This window comes from Perissodus microlepis, chromosome 7 (genome assembly GCF_051167445.1).
Source record: "Perissodus microlepis isolate ML-2025 ecotype Zambia chromosome 7, ASM5116744v1, whole genome shotgun sequence".
Lineage (NCBI taxonomy): Eukaryota > Metazoa > Chordata > Actinopteri > Cichliformes > Cichlidae > Perissodus > Perissodus microlepis.
In genome coordinates, this window is record NC_140467.1 from 43,105,022 (window position 1) to 43,131,102 (window position 26,081).

Here is a 26,081-nt window from a genome sequence, read left to right on the forward strand (position 1 = left end):
ACATATGCTTCTATTTATTTCGTTTGCTTTAGTCTCAGGTTCCTTATTTGGATTATTCCATTGTTGAAAGTCATGAGAGACAGAAAAGGGAGAGAAAGGGAGAAACCAGTTAGAACAGCTTTAAACGCAGGATGTTACCATAATATTTGATTTGCATCTTTACCAGCCAAGAATATGATCGCAGTTAATGTTCTTACCACTATCCGCAATTATTAGCTTTCGTTTTCAGTACGAGCTTATCCAGTATATTCTTTTGCCTCCTACTAAGTGCATATTTACCTCTCTGTCCTGAGCACCATTCCAGGTTTTTTCCATCATTTTGTTTGCCAGAGAAAATTCGAGGGTGGTTAAGATTCCTCTGCCTTCCCACGCACACGCACTCCCCCTCAAACACCTGCCTGCACAGTCTGAGAAAGACAACCAGCCCTACGAAATGAACCGCCATGTTTTTGCATGCAATGTTTGGGGCAGTATTGCGACAGAACATAATGAGCCGCAAAAATGGAAATGGGGCTAAATGTTGGGACAATCTCCTCTTGGCTGCTCTGAGGAACTGAGCATGTGCGTTAGACTGTTACATTTTTGCTGAACCCGACATAAGTGTAAGATTCTCGTAATCATTAAGGACATCACAGGCAAATCTAAATTACAGTTGGAGGGTTTCTGCATTGACTACCCCTACAATATGGGCTGATATTTATCTAAACTACAATTAGGCTATTCATAGGTAATTCATAGTAAGTGAACTTCTCCAAAACATGCCTGGAGAATTTAACCAATAAAAATCACTTATATAGTTTATTCAATCCTCTTCTTAAGAAGGATTGGATCTTCTTAAGAAGTGTGGACCACTTGAATTGAGCTTTGAATATAAATTAAACTTTTAATTCATCTTTCCTTTGACCTTAGAGGAAGCTGTATTGTTACGTGTTACGTTAAAGACCCAGATGTTATTCAGTCCATTGTAAGATAAAGTTAATACAAATAGAGAAAAATTGAGGGGTCTTCCGAGGAGTAAGAGAATTCCCTACAAGTTGATAAAATCTTTGTTAGATGTCTAAAAGACTATAAGAAAAAATAAACATGAAAACTGAAGATTTATTTATAAGAATAGGAAAGCCACTTTCAAAAGATTTCAAAGCGACCAGTTAGGCTATGTCTACACTTAGCTGGATAAATTTGAAAACGGCGTTTTCGTCTAAAAATGCTCCGCGTCCACACTATTGTTTTCAAACTCGACGTTCCTGTACTGCGCATGCATGAAATGTAAGACGATTCGACATGCGTCATTTCCATCTGCCGTTTATTTACTTTCCGGCTCTTTGAAACGTCGCAGCAAAACGTCGCGGAAAAGTGCCAAGTTTTATCTGGAGCTATCTGGAGCATGTACAAACTGATATTGATCTTTAATAGGGCTGTCAAAATTGAGAGCAAACAAAACAACTGCTGGACAACGCCGTCCGCCATCTTAGTTGAATTGGCCACATGACTGCATAATATGACTAAAATGCGTTTTCGAAAGCCAGCGTTTTCACAGTCCACACTGTGACGCGAAAACGGCATTTTCCATTTTATCCACTTTGGAGAGCATTTTCAAAAAGCTCAGTTTTCCTTGACCAAAAGCGCCATCTCAGTGTGGACGGAAGGCCAAAACGGAGAGAAAAAGATGTGTCTTCAAACCAAAATGTATTAGTGTGGACATGGCCTTAGATACTCGACAAAAGCCCAAAATAAAACCCTGCATACCAACATCCAGACCTCATGTGTAAAGCATGGTGGAGGTGGCATCATGATTTCAAGTTGCTTTGCTACATTATGGTCAGGTCATCCTAAACAGCCCTGTAGAAAAGAACAAATTCAAAATTAGGGCTGTGCGATATGACCAAAATCTCATATCCCGCTATGAGACATTTATTGTCCTGACAACGATATATATCACAAAAATCTTCTGTAAATTCTGTGAATCTCGGGCATTTTTCAGGGCAGCCATTTTTTGTGAGTATTTATTACACGGCGTGCTGCGGGGAAAAGCCTGTTCTAACGTTTGAGTCTAAGGTTTGTTTTGAGCACCTGACGGCTCTTCTTTTGCTTCTCGTCCCTAAACTCTCTCCATACTCTTTCATGTGATTCTTGCATAGGTGGTAGAAGAGGTTTGCCATGTTTGAGTCTGTGGTGGGGTTATTTTAAATATAAGAGAAAGAGAGAACTTTAAGAAATGAATAAACAGTTTATTTTGTAAAACCACGAAAACAAACGATAGCGTAATATGAAACGATAGACGTTTTCATATTGTCGTCCGATATATATTGTTATATCGAACAGCCCTATTCAAAATTGTGTCAGGAAACATTATAGGGGAATTTCGGGGCAGCAGTCCATGATCTGAACCTTGGGTCATGTAACAAGACAATGACACAAAATCCACAAATTGAAAACAGATGGATTAGAGATGATAATTTTGGTTTTAGGATGACCTGGACATAACTTGAAGTGGGGTGGTATGACATTTAAAGTGCTTTTCAGTCAGTATATCGACGTGTTATTAATGATTAATTATTATTCTTTGGTCTTTTAAGTGCCACAAGAAGCTACAGAAAATAGCTTAAGGAAATTTTGTTTAAAGAATAGCGATATATAATGATATTACAAGGAAATGTGGAATGGAGGCAACAGCATTCAATGCAAACAAAATCAAAGGCATTTTCCAGCCTTCTATTCCAATCAGCTACTCTCATTGGTGACACATACCTCATTCAAAGTGTGAATCAGTTGCCATAATGTGCCAGGAGTAATATTGTAGTGGAGTAGTAGTGACACAGTGTAAGTAAAACATGAGCACAAAAGTAGCACAAATGTTGTTTTCTGCCCTGAAAGGCAATGGCTGTACTAAAACTATGATGTTTTTATTACAATGTGATGAGGTCAGCCTGTTAGGACGTCATTGTGACGTCATAGGGTGTCGTATTGAAAAAAATCCCAACATGCTTTTTCATATGATGATTATTTGATGTGGTTTCTTGACATTTTTTTCAACATCAACTTAATCAAAATTAAATCAGCTCGAGTTGTTAGTGCTATCTACTAGGGCTGCCACAAACGATTATTTTGATAGTCGACTAGTCACCGATTATTTTTGCGATTAGTTGACTAATCAGATCATGCATCCATTGGACGTAAAACCTACAGCTTATTGCACCAGCATGAATCTGCTCTTATATAGCTATCATTAGCTTACAGCTTTAAGTGTTTAAGGTATGTGCTAACTAAAAATAAAGACAAGATGATAGTTTATTAAATTTTAATGAAATTTGCAGATTGTTTCGGTGAAGTTTAATAAACTCCTTGCTATCTAAAATATAACGGGACACCGGAGCATATTCTTGAGCATCTCACACTTCTGATAATCAGTTGTCTGCTTGACGTTTATTCAGCTGTGTAAAAACTATAACTTTAATCTCAGCCAAACCGATTTACTCAGGAACAAATAAAATACTAAAAAAGCCAAACAATAACATTTGTAAGTTATCTAAGTGACTTATATATGTTTAACCTGAGTAGCGAAAGACGGCGGTGGGTTTGAAAACGATTTGCCGGGAGTCCGGGGTTCTCACGGGCTCTAGTGAGCTTTGCCCCCGGCTAACTATCGAGCTAGTGGGTAACAGATGTCCAGTGTTGGGACTAACGTGTTATTAAGTAACGCGTTACAGTAACTACGTTATTATTGTGGTAACGAGCACGGTAACTAGTTATTATGCCAAAATCAGGAATGCGTTAGTCGTTACTGGGATTTAGATAGGCTCGTTACTCGTTACTTCTTGTGGTGGCATCGCGGAGCTTCCACAGATTCAGTAACATTAGCAAGTGGTGGAGGCCAGCAGGTGGATGAGGGAAAGGGGAGGCAGGAGGAGAGACCCGAAGCGGCCGCTGGTCTGAGTGTGAACTGAACTTCAGGTAAGAAGTTATAACCTGCAGTCCATCTGGGTCAGATATAAACCAAGTTTAGGTGGAGTTTATTTTCGTTATGCTGACTTTTTCGTACTGCGTGCTAGCTAGCATGACGGAGTTTCTATACAGCTGGGTGGGTGCTATGTTACTGATGTTGAACTTTATTTTGTTCATACGGTTAATTATTAGAGTTGCCAACCGTCCCGTAAAAAACGGAATCGTCTCGTATTCAGAGAAAATATTACGCGTTTCGTATTGAGGTGAAAAGGAACAGTTTGCCCCGGACTTCAGCTACAATGAAAAAGACACAAAGCTGGAGTTATTCTGTGTCTTTGCTGCACAGCTGCCTCTTCTTCTCTCATTCTCTCCCCTCCCTCTCCTGTTGCTACTTTAATCATGAAACTGATCAATGATCAGCTGATCGGCTTTTCCCTCTTGTTTATTTATCGCCCACTTTGCGCCAGAAAGAGGAAACCACCGGATGTCGCGTTAAACAACAGCAGCACGTTTGATCAGCTGTTGTTAGAATTTATTTAATATTACTTTCTAGTATCAGCTGATGTTTGCTGGAGCCACAGCTGTAAAGCTGCTGGTCCTAATATCGGTTTGGTTATCTGGTGAGGGAAACATGAAGATGAAACCAGGAGATGTCCTTACTGAATCATCAGAGCTGAACAGGTGATGGAGAAACAGGTTTACCTTTTAGGTGACATGAATGAGTTGAAGGGAAGTTATGAACTGTTTCTGAGAGACAAATAACACCAGGATCCTTTTCTAAGTAGCTGACAGCTGGTAACTGTGCAGGGGTGGGTCTAGCAAAGTTTTGCCAGGGGGCCAGGCAGGGCATTAACAGGGAGAGGGGGGCACAAAGAAATACTTTCTTATTCTCATTTCAAATGTCTAGCTTTTAATAAATAATTATCTGAGTCTTACAACAAACGATTGATAGATTGATGCATATATACCATCAGAACAGTGTACATCCCTGTCACAACAGTGTTTGTTTTCATTCAAAGTCTTTATGATTTTTCCTATAATGGTGGGCCGGTCTCTAGTCAAAATGCCTGGGCTGATTTTTTTGTCCCAGTCCAGCCCTGTAAGCAGCTCATCTGCAGTCTGGTGTTACCTACATCTTCCTATTCAGAAGGCAGGATTTCTGAGTTCTGAGTACAATCAAAAGCACCACGACTGCAGTTTTTGTGTTGGATGTAAAAAGCGCACATGACGCTGTAACGTAGGCTAGAATCATGGCAGCAGTCAACGACGGTCCAGGCGTGGGATTTCTCTCGTGGAAATATACACATTTTTTCCTTTGGTAGGTGGCACATTGCACTTGTGGCAAGTAAGCAAGCTAGAAGACTGGCACTCTTGCTGGGTATCCAGTTAGCAACACATTAACAAGAGAAGTCTGAGCAAAACCAAAGTTACTTTCCCTAGTAACTAATTACTTTGAAAGTAACGAGTAACTTGAAGTAACTGAGTTACTTTTGATGGAAGTAACTAGTAATGTAACTAAGTTACTAATTTAAAGTAACTTACCCAACACTGCAGATGTCGGAGCGCTTTTCAAAATATGTGGTGTCTTGATAAACTGAGCAGATATTTGAGGTTTACACATTCTCGCCTGAAAATATGTTAAACATTTATTTTGTGACCCAGAAAGAATAATAAGAGTAATATTAAAACTAACTAGCTGCCACCATTGTTGGAAACTGAGCAGGGCTGCGCTATGAATTCTGGGACAAAGCTACTTCTTCTTCTTCGGGGTTTAACGGCAGCTGGCATCCTTGTACATGCAGTGCTGCCATCTTCTGTTTCAGTCCGTTATTACACTCTTAAATCCTACTACTTATTCCTGCGTCTTTTGTGATCTTACAAAGCTTCAAACGACGCATCGACTATTAAATCAGTCGTCGACGATTTTGATAGTCGACGTAATCGTGACTAGTCGACTAATCGTGGCAGCCCTACTATCTACCATCAGGCAAAATTTGAAAAATATTTTGAAAACTGGCTGCTAGTCTGGTAACAAACAGAACCAGTTACATACTCCCTCCCTTTGAAGGAGAGATATTTAATACTTTAGTTGAATAAAAAAGTAATTAAAGTAAATTGTAACTCTTCAGGAGCCTGCACACATAATAAAATAGGACTTGAAAAATATTTCCTGCCTGAGATGTTATGAGATGCTAGCTAACACTTGCATGTTTTGCAAAGTATTGTGCTTTTCTTGAGGTCTGGCGTTTAGTAGGCAAGCCACTTCCTGCTATTGAATTATCTCCCTCTTTAGGTGTTAAATTGTCATCTGAAACTGACATGATGCTTTCGCTTTCAGACATGCTTGGGCTTCTGTCATTATTATGCGAGCTGGGGAACATATACCTACGGTGTCACTGTGTCATTGATATTGTGAGAGAATACTTTTTATGACATGGCATAGGAGCTCAAAGAAGTGTTTTAATTTTAGTATTCTGTTATTTAGCATCCTGGCTCTCTTTTTTGTATTCTTTACTGGGGCACTTATTTATCATTACAGATACTTTACCTGCAATGAGAAGTCAAAACTTCTGTTGTAAAAAGTTTCTGCTACTATCAGGAGTTCTGCACCTCATGTGAGGAGCTGAGATCTGTTTTTAATCCCACTCGATATTTACGTTTTTAAGCTAAAAGGGGTGGTTTTTTGGTCAGTTTAACTCAAAGTGAAGCTTTAGTGGGTCTCGTCTTCTAATTAACGTAGATCCATGTATGCTGAAGAGGAGGGCTTATTAATATCTAAAGTGCTGGCGGTTAGCCTGCCATTATCTGAGCACGAGAGTATCGCTAAGGAAGTTTTATCTCCTTTCATTCCTAGTTTAGTAAGTGCCAAGGAAATAAGGATGAAACAAAGTTTAGTTTCAGTTCTCTTTCTCACTCTTCACCCACTCTGTTTCCTTTTCTGCAACAGAGCCGTTATTGTTTAACTTTTGAGTTGCAGCACCATATTACTACATGGCTTTTATCGGCTTTTTACAGTTGTAGTGAGAATATCCACCGGCATTATGTAGCTTACTAAATTTAAGATCATGTTTAGTATGACCATGAGCTCTGACAGGCTGGTTTATGGCCTCTTTTCCTATTTTATATTACACACATATAAATTATTCTAATTCAGTTTAGCTATGTCAGTTGTAGTGCCTGCATGCATGCTGTGGCTGTCCCATGGCTTAGTGGGACACCAGAGTAGGTCAAAACCATTACCATTACCATGTCTGTACCTTAGCATGCTACTCATTTGGTCAAATTATCCAACCACTGTAGTCACTATTTCAGTGTTTTTCTTTTAGAAGTTAAACAGTGTTGCTTTAACATTTTATAGTTGTCCCGACATTTGTGAGCCATGCAGGTAAAATGGGAGCATTAGAGTGGCTGCAAGACAGTACTCGGTTGGATTGTACTTGAAAGCAGCATCTAAAGAGAATAGCCTCCACCCATTAACCATGCACTGTTGTATGGAGTACTGATGTCTTTGCTGAATAGCTGCCAAAAAGTCTGGCAGCTGTTGTCGGTGCTTAAACGGTCGATTTTCTGTTCTTTGGGTCATTGTTCTGTATCCCCAAACAAAAATGATTGCTGTAAGTTTTAAGAGGTATTAGAAGATGTTTTGTTTGCAGCTGTAGAGGTGCAGTTTTAAAGAGTTTGTAATTGTACAGTGTGCACCAGTAATGGCAGCAGAACCTATGATTTCTGCAGCTGTGAGGGTCAGTGTGACCCCCGTGCAGACGTCTGAGCAGCCTGAAATATGTAACTATGCGGTTACATCACAAATCACTCTGAGACCAAACTGAACAGAAACACACAAAAAATGAATTCATATATCTAAAAAAATGCATCTGCTGTCCATATACAAATCTGGAGCTGTCTGCATTAGTCCACCATCTTCAGTCTGTGTGAATAAACTTAATAACCAATCCTGTCTGACCCCAGAAATAGAAACCCCCCCCCCAAAAAAAATAATAGCAAAGTCTTTCTGAAGCTTTTAACACAATGCAATGCAGAGACAGTGGCCTTGTTTTAATTCATCTGAGGCAGCGTGCAGTCATGTTTCCCATTAAATTAATTGTAGTGCACCCATGATGTAATTCTGCTACCGTTTACAAGCGTATGAAAATAACTGAATCGTATTAGACTGTTGACGTCACTGTTAATCACATTGTCTGTCCTCAAAAGTTGTTGTTGTTGTTTATATTTACATGCAGAGGACTGAGTTACAACTTATGGTACTTCTGCCTCTGCTTCCTGTTTAAACCCCATTGAGTGGGAAAGCCGATATTCCTCTCTCACATGTGTGTTTGTAACACATGTGCATGTTGATGTTTGTCTGGGGGTGGGTGTTATTGCTTGTATTCACCCCACTCTTTCTAAAACCACAGTAATCCCCTGGGCCTAAAAGAGGAAATCCCATAAATGAGCCTCAGCCTCCACTTCCTGGGAGCACACTAGCTGTGCCACAGCTTACATTTTGGTCTCTGTGGGCTCTCTCCAGTCAGTTTAAAATGGCTTCAAATAGGCCCCAAAGGCTTATCAATAGACAGTAAAGCAAAAAGTAAGTAAAGCAGCATAAAATCTTCCACAATAAATTTGTAATATGTTGGGTGTTCTAGGCATTTTTAGCTGAGCACAACGGGGCATTGTTGGTTTCTGAGTCAGTGGTCAGTTTTAGGCTCAGCTTTCCAGAGAAACACACGCATGCACTGCTCGTTCATGCACACAATTCTCTACTTCCTCCAACATGAGCCCCCCCCCCCAGTTTGTGAACGGACCGAGTCTGCGGGCCATTATGCCGTTAAACACATTGTTCATCTGTACGCATAATCCCAGCTATTGGCAAGCAAGCAAACAAGCTGTCAGTTTATCCTGAGTTAGGTCTGATCCTTACAGCTTGATGATGATTGGCAGGCAGAGAACCTGCACAATTAACCTCCCTATAGTCACCGGGAGTTTGCTAGACAAGAAGCCATTTCTCACTTGTTTAAATCGCCATTTGGCAACAGAGGTAGATTTAAAATTATACAGGATGTGCTAATGTTTTTCCTCTTGGCCAAAAATGGTTTTCACCACAAGCACATCTGGAAAGAAATATATATATAAAATAAATATAAAACTGTTGTATTCGACTTAGGCGTTTTTTGTGTTCATTCGTCCATTTTGAGGATTTTAAATGAACATTTAAACACAGTCCTAAAGAAAACATTTGATTAAGTTAATTTTAAATACTTTGTAAAGACTACTTTGCAGACAATGACTGTCTAAAATTCAAAGACGTGCATATTAAGTTAAATAATTAATCCAGGTATACAGTGAATAAAGCACTGATTACCGTAGCTTTCAAACTATAAGGCGCACTCCCGGTTGACGGCATGTCGGAATAGTCGCTCTTCGCAGGACTCCTACTTTTATCACAACTACTTGATAATTTCTCACTACCCGCAACAAAGTGTGGACTTGTATTGGTGGTATTGTGTGTCTGGTGTCATAATCTGCCAAGATGACCAGTAGAAACACCAGGAACCAGGAGCAAAAAAGAGATGAGCTCGGTGCGGCTAATGAGGCTATCATGGCTATGCTAAAGACCACGCTGGACGAGCACAAAGCCTCGCTTTCGGCAGAATTCAAGACATCCGTTCAGCGACTTGAAAACAAGCTGGACAGCATCCAAAACGACTCTCAACAGCCATGACCAACGGATTACAGCTTTGGAAACCATGGCCACAACTACAAACGCGGAGCTCCAGGACGTGGTGGCTAAGTTAGCGGTGGTGGCGGAGGATAGTGATAAGCTGAGAGCTAGGCTAATCGATGTTGAAAGCAGGAGCCGCCGCAACAATATTCGCCTCTTGGGGGTCCCTGAAAATATTGAGTGGCCCAGGCCAACTGTGTTCTTTTCTCAGGTGCTTGTGGACATATTTGGAGTGGACGTTTTGAAAACGGCCCCGGAGTTGGATCGAGCCCACCGGGCGCTGGTGGCAAGACCAGGCCCCAACGCGAAACCCCGAGCGGTTGTTGTCTGTTTCCATAGTTACCAGACCCGTGAGCTCGTTGTGCGCAAAGCTCGGGAAATGCGGGGTAAACTGAAATATAAGGACACTCCCATCCATATTGTCGAGGACTATTGCCCTGAGGTGCTGGAACAACGGTCCGCTTACCGCGGAGTTATGAAGGAGTTGTATGATCTTGGACTCAAGCCTCAGCTTCGCTACCCGGCCAAACTGTTCGTTATGACTGACGAAGGGAACCGGAAGCGACTGGCGTCACCAGGCGACGCTCGGAGCTACATCGCCTCACACCGTCCCCTGAGTTCTAACATTCTGGAAACCTGATCTGAGGGTCATGGTTGGATCCTGCCACTTCCGTAGAAGGGCTCATGACATTTTAGTTTGATGTTTGGTACCTAGAGGACAGCATGGTTTGAGTAATTCTAACTTCATTGTTTTTTCTGTTTTTCTCTCATTTTCCTTTACAATACCCCTGTTTATACTTTGTTCTAATGCCACCGTTGGCACGCTAGTCTGCTACGTGCACATATATGTATATACTGTTTTACTTTATATAAACACACATTCTTTCATTATTATTGCCTCTCCTACAGTTTGATTCCTGCCATATACAAATGGAGGACAACAATACCTCAGCCTGCCTTTTTTGTGCTTTTCTTCTGTCCGCTTTTGTATAGTAAGATACATCCTAGTCCCTTAATTTTTTCTAGCAGAATATTGACAAGGCATATTTTTATAGTGAGACCTTGCCGCCACAGGGAAGCAAGCCATTTGATAAGAGTTGTGATGGCGAAGTCTTCGCAGGGGAATGTTTACACCCTGCGGTGCAATGGACACTTGTAAGTTTTGTTTTCGGGGGTTTCCAGGTCCAATTTATGTTGTTCGATCTGCATGTATGTATTGCCTTGTTATATGTTTTTTTGTTGTTGTGTTTTATTTTATTTTATTTTATTTTATTTTATTTTATTTTATTTTATTTTATTTTATTTTATTTTATTTTATTTATTTATTTATTTTTCTTTCTCTGTTTTTTTTTTTTTTTTTTTCCCCCCTGTTCTGTTCACAGTCTGCTACCTCAAATACAGACACCAGTCTTCCCCTGGCCACTGTCAACTTGTCAAATCAAAGACCTGTCTGAATACAGTAAGGTATGTCGAGCACAATCAATGGTCTTAGAATTGTCTCCTGGAATGTGAGAGGGGTGGGGAATGCAACCAAAGTTAACAAAGTTATGGCGCATTTACAGCAGCTTAAAGGAGATGTGTTTTTTCTTCAAGAGATGCATCTCTGCAACAAAGAAGTGAGGCGACTCAAGAGAAACTGGATCGGCAATATATATCATTCCAAATTTAACGCCAAGGCTAGAGGGACAGCCATACTTATTCGTAATAATATTCTGTTTGAGCAACATAAAGTTATTGCTGATCCAGATGGCCGTTTCACATTTGTGTCAGGAAACTTGCAGGGCTCACTTGTGATACTGGCTAGCGTGTACGGGCCGAACTGGGACGACGACTCTTTTATAGCTAAACTTTTCTCTTCACTTCCAAATTTGGAAAACTATCATCTTATTATTGGAGGTGACTTTAACTTGGTTCAGGACACTCTGCTGGATAGATCGTCAACTAAGGCCTGTTCCCTGAATAAATCTGCTAGTCAAAGGAGCTTGCAAAGAAAAGCGTCTGGACTTCTTTAAGTTACTTGAAGACGTTTCACCTCTCATCCGAGAAGCTTCTTCAGTTCTAAGGTCAAATGGTGGAGAGTCCCAGATATAAACCTAGTGGGAGTATCCCCCCACAGAGGGACAAAAGGACCCCCTGATGATCCTCTAATCGCCTGAGCCAAGGTGTGAAACTGGGTGTGGGTCCCAATCAGCCAGAGTTTCGGGTGTGTTCATTGTGAAACCTGGCCCCACCTTATCATGCGAATTCCTGAGGTCAGATGGCCCAGGATGTGAGTGGGCGTTAAGGCGTCTGGGAAGGGATCTCAAAACTGGATTATAGATGGCAGAGAGTTGGTGTCGTAAACCCCCGCCTCTGTTCAAAGATGGTCGCTCACAGTGGACATAGATGGCTTCTTTCACTCCTCTTTCAAACCATCTGTCCTCTCTGTCCAAAATGTGAACATTGGCATCCTCGAAAGAGTGTCCTTTATCCTTAAGATGCAGATGGACTGCTGAGTCTTGTCCTGTGGAGGTGGCTCTTCTGTGTTGTGCCATGCGCTTGTGAAGTGGTTGTTTGGTCTCTCCAATGTAGAGGTCTGGGCATTCCTCGCTGCACTGTACAGCATACACCACATTGTTAAGTCTGTGTTTTGGCGTTTTGTCTTTCGGGTGAACCAGTTTTTGTCTGAGCGTGTTGCTGGGTCTGAAATGCACCGGGATGTCATGCTTGGAGAAAACTCTCCTAAGTTTTTCTGATACACCGGCTACATAGGGGATGACAATGTTGTTGCGTCTGTCCTTCTTATCCTCCCTCGCTGGTGTCTGGTCTTCTTTTCTGTGCCTCTTTGCTGACTTTAAGAACGCCCATTTAGGATAGCCGCACGTTTTGAGTGCTTCCTTTACATGTGTGTGTTCCTTCTTTTTTCCTTCAGGCTTAGAGGGAACATGTTCTGCCCGGTGGTGTAGGGTCCTGATTACTCCAAGTTTGTGTTCCAAAGGGTGATGGGAGTCAAAGAGGAGGTACTGGTCCGTGTGTGTGGGCTTCCGGTAAACTTTGATGTTGAGTTTGCCGTTCTCTTCAATGTGCACAGCGCAGTCCAGGAAAGGCAAACAGTTGTCCTTTGTGTCTTCCCTGGTGAACTTGATGTTTTTATCCACAGCGTTAATGTGCGCAGTGAAGGATTCCACTTCTTGTGTCTTGATTTTGACCCAGGTGTCGTCCACATATCTGTACCAGTGGCTGGGTACTCTTCCTTTGAAAGAGCCAAGAGCCTTCCTTTCCACTTCCTCCATGTAAAGGTTGGCTACAATAGGTGACACGGGGGAGCCCATGGCACAGCCATGTTTTTGTCTGTAAAAGCCTTCGTTGTATTTGAAATATGTAGTGGTGAGGCAGAGGTCTAACAGTGTGCAAATCTGATCGGGTGTGAAGTTGGTCCTGTCCTCCAAGGAGCTGTCTTTTTGTAGTCGTTTTCTGACAGTCTCCACGGCCTCCGTGGTGGGTATGCAAGTGAAGAGAGAGACTACATCAAAGGACACCATGGTTTCATCTGGATCCAGGGTAAGTTTCTGGACCTTGTCAGTGAAGTCGGTGGAGTTCTTGATGTGGTGTGGGGTGTTCCCCACAAGAGGAGCAAGGATGGTAGCAAGGTGTTTAGCAATGTTATAAGTGGCTGAGTTTATGCTACTGACTATGGGTCTGAGTGGGACAGCTTCCTTGTGGATTTTAGGAAGTCCGTAGATGCAGGGTATGGCATCCCCTGGGTAAAGGCGGTGATATGTAAGGCGGTCAATAATTTTGTCCTTTTCAAAGTCTTGAAGGCAAGCTCCTTTGACTACGATGACCTGGATGACTGAGAACCTTCACAGACAATAAATCTGCTAAAACCCTAGAATTTTTTAAAACTCAGCTGGGGATTGTGGATCCATGGCGACATACGAATCCTACTACTAAGGCATTTTCCTTTTTCTCTCATCCCCACCGTACATATACACGTATAGACTTTTTTCTTGTCGATATTAGGTTTCTCTGTAAAATTAGCCATTGTCAGTATCATGCTATCGCCATTTCAGATCACTCACCAGTTTCTTTTGATGTGGTATTAGCGACCCCGTCTCGACCCATTAAACATTGGAGATTTAACTCTAGCCTGTTGATAAGGGATGACTACACAAATTTTTTGAGATCACAGTTCTCACTTTTCCTTGAGTTGAACGACTCTACTGAAGTGTCAAGAGGTGTATTATGGGAAACGTCGAAAACCTACATGAGAGGCCAGCTTATAGGATTTGTGTCAAATTTAAAGAACAAAGAGTTAACTTACACGTCCAGTTTATTGAATAAGCTCAAAGATCTAGATGGCAGATATGCATCAAACCCAGATCCTAACCTCTATACAGAACGTGTGAAAGTTCAAGCCAGTCTCAATTTAACCACCGCCGCAACAGCTATGGTTCAATTAATTAAGACTAAGCAACGCTTTTTTGAATCCGGCGACAAGGCAGGGAAACTTCTGGCCTATCAAGCCCGTGCCGAAGCAACCTCCAAGCTAATCCCAAAGGTCAAGTCTGCTGCTGGTGACATAATATCGGACCCAGAGGGAATTAATGAAGTATTTGTAAGTTTCTATTCCAATCTGTACACTTCAAGCTCTCCCCCTCTATCAGAAGAAACTCTCCAAAATATACATTTTCCAAGAATAGATAGAGATCTGACGAAGGGATTAGGGGGACCTATTACTGTAGTAGAGGTACAAGAAGCCATTAAATCCTTAAACACAGGTAAATCGCCGGGCCCTGACGGTTACTCTGCAGAATACTATAAAGCCAATTCTGATCTTACGGCACCACTGTTGAAAGATATGTATAATGAAGCCTTTTCAAAATGTCAATTACCCAAGACTTTGTCCGAAGCTACTATTTGTTTAATCTTGAAAAAGGACAAGGATCCTCTGTTGTGCAGCAGTTACAGACCAATTTCTCTTTTAAATATTGATTTTAAAATACTATCTAAAATCCTCGCACTTAGGCTACAACGTGTTCTGCCACAAATTATCGCCTCTGACCAGACGGGATTTATGGCCGGCAGGCACTCATATGACAATTCAAGACGCCTCTTGAATATTATCCATACATCATGCAACTCAATTCCAGAGGTTGTGGTATCTCTTGACACGGAGAAAGCTTTCGACCGCGTCGAGTGGAGCTTCCTCTATGAGGTGATGGATAGGTTTGGCTTAGGGGTTGACTTTATTCTCTGGGTTAAGCTACTATATTCCTCGCCATCCACCTGTATTCGTACTAACAACAACTTGTCTTTGCCTTTTCCACTTGAGAGGGGCACTAGGCAAGGGTGCCCTCTCTCACCCCTCCTATTCGCCATTGCTATCGAGCCTCTTGCAATATGGCTGCGTTCAGAGGATAGATTTAAAGGCATTACAAGGTTCGGTGTGACCCACAAACTCTCCCTTTATGCAGATGACTTGCTCCTGTACATTTCTGACCCTCTAAACTCATTCCCGGTGCTTTTTGACATACTGGACCAATATGGTACACTGTCAGGATATAAGCTCAGTTATCAAAAAAGCGAGTTGCAACCCCTCAATTCCCTGGCCAGAGCTCTTCCCCACTCAATAGTGCCTTTTAAGTGGACAGAAACCGGATTTAGATATTTGGGGGTTTTTATTTCCTCTTCTATACATAAAATGATGAGGGAGAATTTTCTATCCCTACTAGAAAATGTTGGGAAAGATTGTGACCGTTGGATTTCTCTACCATTGTCAGTGGCAGGGAGAGTTAACCTGATAAAGATGAGTGTCCTCCCAAAATTCTTGTATCTTTTTCAACATGTCCCGATTCTTCTTACCAAGGCATTTTTTGACAAGTTAGAAAAGATTCTGTCACATTTCATATGGGGAGGGAAACAAGCTAGAATTCGCAAGTCTATTCTTCAGTCTTCTAAAACTGACGGTGGTCTTGGTCTGCCCAATTTTAGACACTACTATTGGGCAGCTAACATACAAAAACTTTTACATTGGGTTCATAACGACACCCCTGCACCAGCCTGGGTACAAATGGAAACTGCATCTAGCTGTTGCTCATTATCATCAATACTTAGCTCACCACTCCCTTTTTCTCCAACCCTTGTTGGGGATAATCCAATAGCTAAGGAAACGGTAACTATTTGGCGACAGTTCAGAAAATACTTCGGGCTACTTGGACCGTCTTTGCTAACGCCTTTATCAAAAAATTGTAATTTTGCACCTTCAAACACTGATGCGGCCTTTAGCAGTTGGAAAGATAACGGACTTAGGACTGTTAAGGACTTGTACAGTCAGGACACCTTTCTATCTTTTGCTGACCTATCGTCTAAATACAACCTGCCTAATTCCAACTTTTTTCGTTATCTTCAGGCTAGAAATTTTGTAAAAACGCAGTTCCCTCACTTTCCCAATCGGCCTCCAGAAACAAATCTGGATATCATCCTGCAGACGAACCCTCATCAAAACAGACTGATATCAGCCTTGTATAAAATACTAGATGCTTTGGTCCCCAAATCCATTTCTCATATTAAGCTGAGATGGGAGGAAGAGCTACAGACAACCCTGCTAGAACAGCAGTGGGATTCTGCTTTGAAATTGATTCACTCGTCTTCAATTTGTGCTCGTCATGCTTTGATTCAGTGCAAGGTGGTCTATAAAGTACACTATACAAACGCAAAATTATCTAAAATCTATCCAACCATTAGTGATGCCTGTAGCAGATGCGGACTATCGCCTGCCAACCATGTCCACATGTTTTGGTCTTGTTCGAAACTGAGTGCATTTTGGAGGAATATATTCGACACACTTAACCAGGCATATGGCCAGACTGTCCCTCCTAACCCCCTCTCCGCAATTTTTGGCATTCCTCCCGACTTGAACTTATCTGGCCCCCTCAAACAGGCCCTAGCCTTTACCACTTTACTGGCCCGGAGGCTTATTCTGTTGAAGTGGAAGCTTCCCCACCCCCCAACTTATGATCATTGGGTGAGAGATGTGCTCTTTAACTTAAAGTTGGAAAAACTTAGATTCTCTCTAAAAGGTTCTATTAGGGAATTTAACAAAATCTGGAAATCATTTCTCTTGCTGGTGGACACCATTACTTTACTTCCTGAGTCTGAAGTGAACTGAGCGAAGCTACATTATAATGTTTTTTTTTTTTTTTTTTGTTTTTTTTAAATCTTATTTATACCTTATCTATTTGTTTTTCCTTTTGTTTTGTTTGGTCCTTACTCTGCTTTTGTTTTCTCTGTTTTTGCCTTGTTTGTTTTTGTTTGTTTGTTTGTTTGCGGGGCGGGGGGGTTGTGGTTGTTGTTGTTTTTTGGGGGTTATGCTTGTTATGTGTATGGGTCCTGAGATGTTGGGGTTTTTTTGTTTGTTTTTTTTTGTTTTTAGTTTTTTTGGTTTTTTTTGTGTGTGTGGGCAGAGACTGGTTCTCTGCGGTGTCTTGTCTAGTGTGGACCTGGTAGGGGGAGAATTCGGGTTGGAGGGTATAATGGACATACCACTATTCTGAAATCAAGATTGACTTTACTGTTGCTAACTTTGTATGTCATTGTTGAAATCAATAAAACAAAGTTGAAAAAACAAACAAACTATAAGGCGCACTTAAAATCTTTTAATTTTCTCAAAATCGACAGTGCGCCTTATGTATCAATTCTGGTTGTGCTTACTGATCTCGAACCGATTTCATGTGGTACACGGCGCTCAAAAATTTGTCAAAATGTTTTAGCGCGACTTTGGTAAGCTACGAACCCGCGCCGCTTGATGGATTGTTGGAGCATTACGGCTACCGTAGCCTAATGCCGTTCAGGAGCCTCGCGGAGTAACACGTACTGTGATTCAACATAAAGGTGTGTGGACCCCAAAATGGCACGTGTTAAGAGATATGCTTACGAAGCGAGTTTAAAACTCAAGGCTATCAGTCGCGCAATTCAACTTGGGAATAGAGCAGCTTCAAGAGAATTCCGAATTAATGAATCAATGGTACGGAAATGGAGGAAGCAAGAAGATGAACTGCGCCAAGTAAAGGAGACCAGACAGAGTTTCCGAGGGAACAAAGCGAGATGGCCACAATTAGAGGACACAATTGAACAGTGGGTTATTGAACAGAGAACAGCAGGTAGACGCGTCTCTACAGCCTCTATTCGACAAAAGGCAACAGCAATAGCACGAGACATGAAGCTCGACGACTTTCAAGGAGGTCCTTCTTGGTGCTTCCGTTTTATGAAAAGGCGTAATTTCTCCATCTCCACAAATACTACTATCTCGCAGCAACTGCCAGAGGATCACGACGAAAAGCGGGTCATTTCTTGCGTCTGCTGCAAGAATAAGATCACTGAAAAGAAGATCCAGAAAAATTTGGATTCGCGGAAGAGGAATGAACGGGAAAAGTGAGTGCATTGTTCTGTATTTTATGTGTTACAACTTTTGAGAGTTATTGTGAATGGGTTGAATAAAGTTTGACTTATCTATTTTGTTTCGCTTAATGCCCCTTCTAATCCGGTGCGCTGTATGTATAAAAATATACCCGTTCATTGAAAAATACAGAACGTATTAACTGGCCACTTTATTAGTACACATGTTCAGGGCAAATCTGGCAGCAAATTAGTGAATGTAGGTATGATCAAGGCAAATTGCTTGAGGTCAAAATAAACATACACTGGGACTATGTGCACGTTAGCATATGCTACTTCCGGTGCGGAAACTCCTGTGGGGAGCTTTGTTTCCGGTGTCCTATTCGCGCCTTGTTTACGGTCCAAAACAAGTTAAGCAAATGAATGAATCAAGCGGCGATTTACATTTCTATAGATGTCTTGGGCATTTACCCAATATATCTGTAAATGATGTTCATCGACTTGTCAATATTTTTCCCCCCGTGCCTCAGAGCAAAAGAGAAAATGGATTCAAATGTTATATTTCTCAGCTGTCCCTCGTTTATCGCGGGTGTTATGTTCTAAAAATAACAAGCGATAGGTGAAATCAAGTAGCCAATTTTATTTTTTGACGGTGCAAAACGTTTCGTGGACATCATGGACATACAGTACTGCACTTCAGAGTCACACTGCTAGCGATCGATGCAGCGATTCTGTACTGTACAGGAGAGACGTCAGGGAGGAGATCGTCTGGAGCGATCAGGACGCAGGACACAATGTGACGTAAAAATAAGCATGCAAACTTGCACTACAAAATCCGCGAAAAAGCGAGGTGAAAGGTGAACCGCGTTATAGCGAGGGACCACTGTAATTTTGAAGGTAAGTCACAACATACCCTTCGTAAATACTAATGTATAGAAACCCTTACCAGCAATCATTCATTTTTTGTGTGGCTTTTTCTCAGGGTTTGTTAACATGCTGTGCGGGTGTGTACTTGACTAGCTGATATCGACATAACGGGGAAACATCTGGTTTGACTATTCTTCACCTGTAGTTTGAATGCTGAACATTTGCCTGTTTAAATCATAAGACCAGTCACTATACAGAGATGTGCTTCTGAATGTGGACGATGTGTCTTCTGCTGCAGTAATGCAGTTCTGCTTGTGTTGAGTGATGTCAACAACTGATCAATCTAAACTCTTTAAACGTCAAAATTGATCATTAGATTTTTTATGACACAGCAGTGGTGAGTGTTTCCACCTTCTGCTCTTTGTAACTTAACGCGCTCTTTCCGTTTTCGAGTTTTGGACATGATTTTGGAGTATATCTTCGCAGTAGCGATTGACCGCAAAGTAAAGCTACCGGAAATGTACAACCCCACATCCGGTCTCAAACCAGGAAGTTAGCATTTTCTCGTGCACAGGGTCTATTAGCTCGAGTAGTGTTTAGAGAGCTTCATGGAATGGTTTCAGTGACTGAGCACTTGCATTACCTTACATCCCCAAATGAGATGCAGTGGTTTAAAGCGTGCCGCCACTGGACTGCTGATTTGTCACTCTCTAGAGGGATGTATCACACTTCTCCAGCTGGCTAGCTGATGGACAGATTTGGTTTGGTAGTTGCCGCTTGTCTGACTGCATTTCAGACAAGTGTAGTTTGGTGGAGGGGGAATATGGTGTAGGTTTCTTCTTCAAGAGTTGGCGTTTGAAGAAGGAACTCTCAATGTTTCAGCATACCGAGCAATTTTGGACAATTTTATTCTCCCAACTTTGTGGCAAGAGTTTGGGAATGGTGTCTTCCTGTTCCAACATGACTGCATACCAGTTTACAAACCAAGGTCCAAAATACACGGATAAGTACGTTTTGTGTGGAAGAACTTGACTGGCCTGCACAGGGTCCTGAACTCAACGCGATAGAAGACCTTTGGGATGAATTAGAGCGGAGATTACAAGCCAGGCCTTCTCGCCCAATATCATTGTCTGACCTCACAATTGCGCTTCTGGAAGAATGGTCAAAAATTCCCATAAACACACTCATATACCTTTGTACCAACTTGGATTGGTTGTGGTTGAGGCACCACAGCCTACAGGAGTATCAATGCTGACCATCCCTTTATGACCACAGTATATCCGTCATCCTCCACCAATATAGCGCGCCATGTCATAAAGTTCACATCATTTTAAACTGGTTTATTGATCATGACAATGAGTTTACAGTTGAAGTTGGCTGCATAAGATATTGCAGGGAAGTCAACCATCACGGTCCTAACGGACATGGGCATTCAAGGCAAGCTCAGTGGCAAGTTCTTAAAGCTCTGACTAGCACTGCAGAACAGGCTAGTCGTTGACTTTGGATCAACAGGAAAGACACTATTTCAACTCTAAAGTAAAAGCGGTAACTGCAGCAATAAGGTAAATTAAGGGAGGTAATGCAGAGGGACACACACCCGAGATGCCAGATGTTGCTGGTAACACTTAGCTCCATATTCATACCATGAATGTGGCTAACAAATCTGCAGCATCTGTGTGACGCTATCATGTCAATACGGACCAAAATCTCTGAGGGATGTTTCCAGCCGCTTGTTGAAACTGTGCCATGAAGAATTAAAACAGTTCTGAAGGCAAAAGCAGTTCTAATCCAGCACAACTGAGATGTATCTAATGAAGTGGCTGGTGAGAGTATGTCAAAGGGTAAAATCTGCAAAGTGCTTTGAGTGGTCAGTAACATTAGAAAAGTGCTATATAAATGCCAGTCTATTCCATCTCATGAATCTGTGTGTGCTTGTGTCTATTCCAAAAATGTGGTCCTGGAAACTTCTCGTACCTGGAACTAACACAAAGACGGGTTTAAGAATTTTGGTAGATGTTTATCACCTTGTGAGGTAGCTGGATTCTCCTCAGAATCGTGATAATGAGCAAACCTTTTTTGCCAAATTTCCAGCTTTGCGCTTGTAGCCCAACCACAGTTGGCTTGAAAAGGTCAGTGTCCTGCGAGGATCTATTGGACGTGTTTTAGATGTGACAAAGTGTTTATATTGCTTGGTAAAATAAATGTAGTTTAATAAAGTATTCTGATTGATTCTATTTTATTTAGCCTAATCCTGCCATAACTATGAATTTTGCTTTTCTCTGCTGTTGCTGACTGTAGCAAAAGGTGGAGCGCTTCCCAGAAACTGTGCTGTGTTGATAGATGACTAAAGCTCAGTCCAACCACACTAGTTTTCTTGTTTTGTTAAGTGTATGACTTGGTTAAATGAGCCCAGAGAATATAATAAAGCTGCTGAGAGTAATGGACATTTTCTTTTCTGAAAACAACACGTCAAGTGGAGGTCCTCTGAAAATATCTGAAAAGTATAATGTATAATTTGTCAGTCACACATGAGCTCTTGGAAATAAAACAGTCCAGTTGTTAAGTGGTAAGAGGTTATTCCAATTGCAGCTCCAAGGTTGCTGAATTCAATTGATTTTCTGTGCAGATGTGCCACAAGATCATGGTGGTAAGAATCTATTATGATCCTTCTCTCAAATCACCAGTCAGAAAGATGTTGTGGGCAAATGTCTCCTATAGAAATGTTTCTCTGAAAAGCTACAATATATGAATAGATTTGATTTTAAATTAGTAGACCTGTGGTGTCACAAGGACATCATAAATTACAAAAACTGCACAATTTGTGACTACTGTATTTTCTCCCTGGACACAAAGACGGTTAAATTCACATGTAAAGAAAAAGTAGAATTAAGATTTTCTGCAACAAAAAAGAATGTGAATTGTGCAGTATTATCAGTATTTGACTTTCAGTATTCGGAGGTTCATGCAGACTTCTTTAGATCTGCGCGTTCTTTCATAGGAATAGTTATATTTGTTATCAGTGGAGCAGTCTGTGACTTAACCCATTGTGCTTTGAAATACTTGGAGTGCTTGTCCATCAGCTTGTACCAAAAACATGGCTGCATATTCCATCTTTTCATTCCTCTGGGGATTCTACATTTTTCTCAAAGGTACATCACAACTGTGATGATTTTAAGTTTAAGATTTCAAGTGAAGACCTTTTCTGTTTGTATAGAGAAGTTTCCCATTTTAATTTAACCTATGGGTTTATATTGTAGTTGTACGTTAACTGCTCACTTCACAAGCACTATATTCAGTATTTGTAGTAGCTTACATACAGCATTGAGACAAATTGGGTTATATAACTGTTACAAAGATTCCATGCTCTTAATCTGTCTCTCCTCAGCTACCCAGAGAATGGTGTGGTGGAAATGCGACCGGTGGATGTGCGACCACGTGCCAGGACACTGCTGCGGTGGGACCAGCTTGAGGTGGGCATGCATGTGATGGTCAACTACAACATGGAGACACCAGATGAAAGGGGCTTCTGGTTCGACGCAGAGATTGTGACCCTCAAGCAAACCTCCCGCACTAATAAAGAGCTCAGAGTCAATATCCTCCTGGGGTGAGCATCTTCCTTCAAGGTTTCAGGGTGATGCTTTCAGGTGTGAAGGCATCAGTGCTAGTTTTATTTTCTTTATCAGAATATCAGTTTGGCAAATCTTGTTTTTTCTCTCTCTCTCTTTTTTTTTTTTTTTTCCTTTCCATGTCACATGCTCTCCATTTAGGGGTCCTGGAGATGTGATCGGGGATTGTAAAATTCAGTTTCTGGATGAAATCTACCAAGTGGAGAAACCAGGAGCTCGTGCGCTATCGGCTGCAGACGGACAGTTTAAACGTATGAACAAGATCAATCCTGAGCACTGAAAATAATACCAAACTTGCCGTTAATAGTTTGCGCACCAGTATTCAGAAGGCATACATTTGTTCCCAAAGTTAACAAATTAAAAAAAGCTGAGGAATTAGTTAGAAAAAAGAAGAAATAAAAACATTCTCTATAGTGGGTCTTTATTCTTAGTCAACATGTTTTTTGTTTTTTTTTCCTCACAATATGAAAAATGTTGGTAGAGCCACTGTATCACTAACAGTTATTAGTGTCAGTCAGAGGAAAAAAAGGAAGACTGATGTTAAATTATTGTTATTTTGCTAAAAAGCCTGAAAACCAACCAAGTTGTCAGCCACTGTTTTTTGAGTTTAGATGTGCTGTTGCTAGTTTCCTCAGGTCTAGAGATTGCCTAGCAACCACCAGTCACCATGGAAGAGTATCCCCCAACTGGTTGCAAGTGGTTGTTAGGTGAAATCGGTCACAAAGAAGATTACAGTATGTCAATGAAAACATCTTTGCCATCGCTTTGGTTGCCAGCAGTTTTCCACGGTTGCCTGTAATTTGTCTGGAACGCGCCAACTTGTCTGCAGACATTTGCCAACTACTCTGTAAGCAGTAGTGAAACTTTGAAGAGTGCAACACAGCTCAAAGTAAAAGTTGTGCCTTTTAGAACTCGGTTTCAGTGGTAATGAACCATTTTTTACCTTGAAAGGGAACATTCTGTGTTTCTGGTTTGTTGCACATTTTTTTTCAGGTTTCACGCACAGCAGTTAGTTAGCAAGTGTTTGCAGACAGCCTCTGTGCAGAAGCCTCTTTGTGACCGATTTCACCCACCGACAGTTAGTAAACTCTTGCCAGCCAGCCAAGGAATACATACATATTTTTCGACCAGAGGTTGCCAGGTGGTTGCTGACTGTGTGATTGATGCCCAACTCGTCTTATAACAGTGCAGCCCATCCTTCTTGTTTTCAGTCTGATTCAATAGCACAGTTGGCATAAAAAAAAACGTCCCAGAAAACAAATTCTCGTTTGGGAAATTAGCAGATATCAAGCTGAAACACTAATAGCTGTTATTCAAAATAAATGAATGTATTATTGATTTGAACATGTGACAAATACACATTGTAGATAGGTTACTTGAACAAAATGAAGTCTGCCAACTTAAGACTGAAGAGTAAATTATGTCTGTGTGTGGATTGACCTAGCATTTGTAATATTAAATAAAAACAGTTGGGAATAAGTTGCCCTAATAACCATAATGCAGAAAATCATGTGTCTCATGCTTAACATGTCCCCTTGCAGTGCTCCTACAAAACCTACGCCTGCCAATCCTTTGTCGTTATGTAGTGCAGGAATACCATGATATTATCATTCTGTTCATACATGTGTTTGCATTTATGAATGCTGCAGGAAAGAGTGGTCCGGAGTGTAAGCACTGCAAGGCCGACCCTGACGCAGAGTGCCGTTTCTGCTCCTGCTGCGTGTGCGGGGGGAAGCAGGACGCTCACATGCAGCTCCTGTGTGATGAGTGCAACATGGCGTTCCACATCTACTGCCTCAACCCACCGCTGGCCACCATCCCAGATGACGAGGACTGGTGAGAGAGAGCGGCGCTCGACATTTTGCTGCGAGATTTTGAGCCTCGCAGTCATTTAACCAGGAAAAAAGGCTGATGAGTGCTGTTTAAATGTGGGCTGAAATGTATTAGTGTAGTAATTAAGCGGTGATTGAGGGTAAAATCAATATATAGTAATGAAACCATGCGCTCACAGGTGGGAGTTAATCTAATCTTTGAAAGACTTTCTGCCAAACAGATCTCCACGCCTTCTTGGCATCATTTTCTAAAACGGCGCAAAGCTTCATTATCTTGCGTTCTGGGTTTTGTCTGTTTCTCCCACAGTATTGCAAAGAAGTCAGAGATTATTGGAAAAACAGTTCAGGTACTGATTGTATCTGGTGCGGAGAGAAGATAATACTAATGGCTTTGAAAATAAACATTTTTAATTTTTTGTCAGTGTGGGAATTTAGAAAAAAAGCTTAAGAAAGATTAAATCATGGAAATTCTTAATAATTAAGGTTTACAAAGAGCTCGGGTAAGGCATGCTTTGAGAACAGCTCGGCCTGCTTTTCTGTTGTTCTTTGTATAAGTAAACGACAATAAAACAAGACCCCTTCATCTATCCTTTTTTTTTTTTTTTTTTTAACTTTTTGATGCATTTTCGTAACGTCCACAAAAATTTCCTCCTTTTACGTTATGTTATGTTTCCTAAACCTAAAAAAACTTATAGCTCAGGGATGTCAAACACATTTTACATTATGGGCCACATACAGTTCACTTGGATGTTTGTAGGTCAGATCAGTGATTAGATCAGATCCCTGAGATACCACAATATAAGAAAGAAAAGTGCAATTTCAACAATATATCTGTTTTTATACATGATAAAGAAATGCTGCTTTAGTTAATGAAAGAAATGTCAGTACGACTCTTGTGCTTAAATTGTAAGAAATAAAATATGTAAATAATTTTATAACTGGAAAAAGATCTGGTAACCATTGCTTATTGACCGTCCTGTAGTTATGAAACATGAACTTTGTGTTAAATAACAGAAAATGTCCCCTTTTTTGTGTGTGTGGACCCATTGTTTAAAAACACAAAAAAACAAAACAAAAAAATCTGAATTTTTTTCATTATTAGCACATTTTTTTAATTTTACATGACTGTCAAATTCTGTTCATATAATTCAGGGCTCTCTCTCTCATTTTAGATCCCGGGGAGCATAAAGGCTAATTTGATCTTAAATTGGCTGGGCCACTAAATCTATGGGATTAAAGTCCTAAAAAAAACCACCCCAATATTGTTGCTTTTTCTTTTAGTGTAAAACTGTTCAAGGAAATTTTGTTCGCATATCACGAACTACTTTTCAGTCTGTTTTTTTTCTTCTCTACATTACAAAGCAGTGCTGCTGTTGTAAATCAAAGAAACCCATTAGTACTGCTTCTTGGGCTCACACTTTGAGAAATTAAGTACTGGCAGCTCATTATCCAGACATTTTCTCATAATTAGAAAACAGAAATTATGTTGTTTTTATTTTTTCTGTAGGAGGAAGAAATACTAACAGTACATTTAAAAAAACACCTTGTTTTAAGTCAGATAATCAGCCAATAGTAGCTATTTGTGGATATACTGGTATTAATATTTACAGCAGCTGATCAATTATAATTTTATAAGTAAAGAAGAGGCGGGACATATTCTTTAACTATGTTGTAAGTGTTGATGATGCATACTTTCCTCATCAGAGGGCACAGTTTCCA

The 26,081-nt window shown here is 40.9% G+C and overlaps 1 protein-coding gene across 4 annotated transcripts in view; it reads left to right on the forward strand.

Moving 5' to 3' along the window:
* Positions 1-26,081, forward strand: part of uhrf2 (ubiquitin like with PHD and ring finger domains 2) — a 55,655-nt gene that overhangs the window by 14,787 nt on the left and 14,787 nt on the right. For 3 of the 4 annotated variants that reach the window (XM_084935238.1, XM_084935241.1, XM_084935239.1), the window contains exons 4-6: positions 22,290-22,508; positions 22,672-22,781; positions 24,180-24,366. In XM_084935238.1, the coding sequence (XP_084791364.1) occupies positions 22,290-22,508; positions 22,672-22,781; positions 24,180-24,366 (516 nt within the window). Of the gene's footprint in view, positions 1-17,536; positions 18,074-22,289; positions 22,509-22,671; positions 22,782-24,179; positions 24,367-26,081 lie in introns of those variants that run through there. The other variant, XM_084935240.1, reaches the window with a different exon arrangement.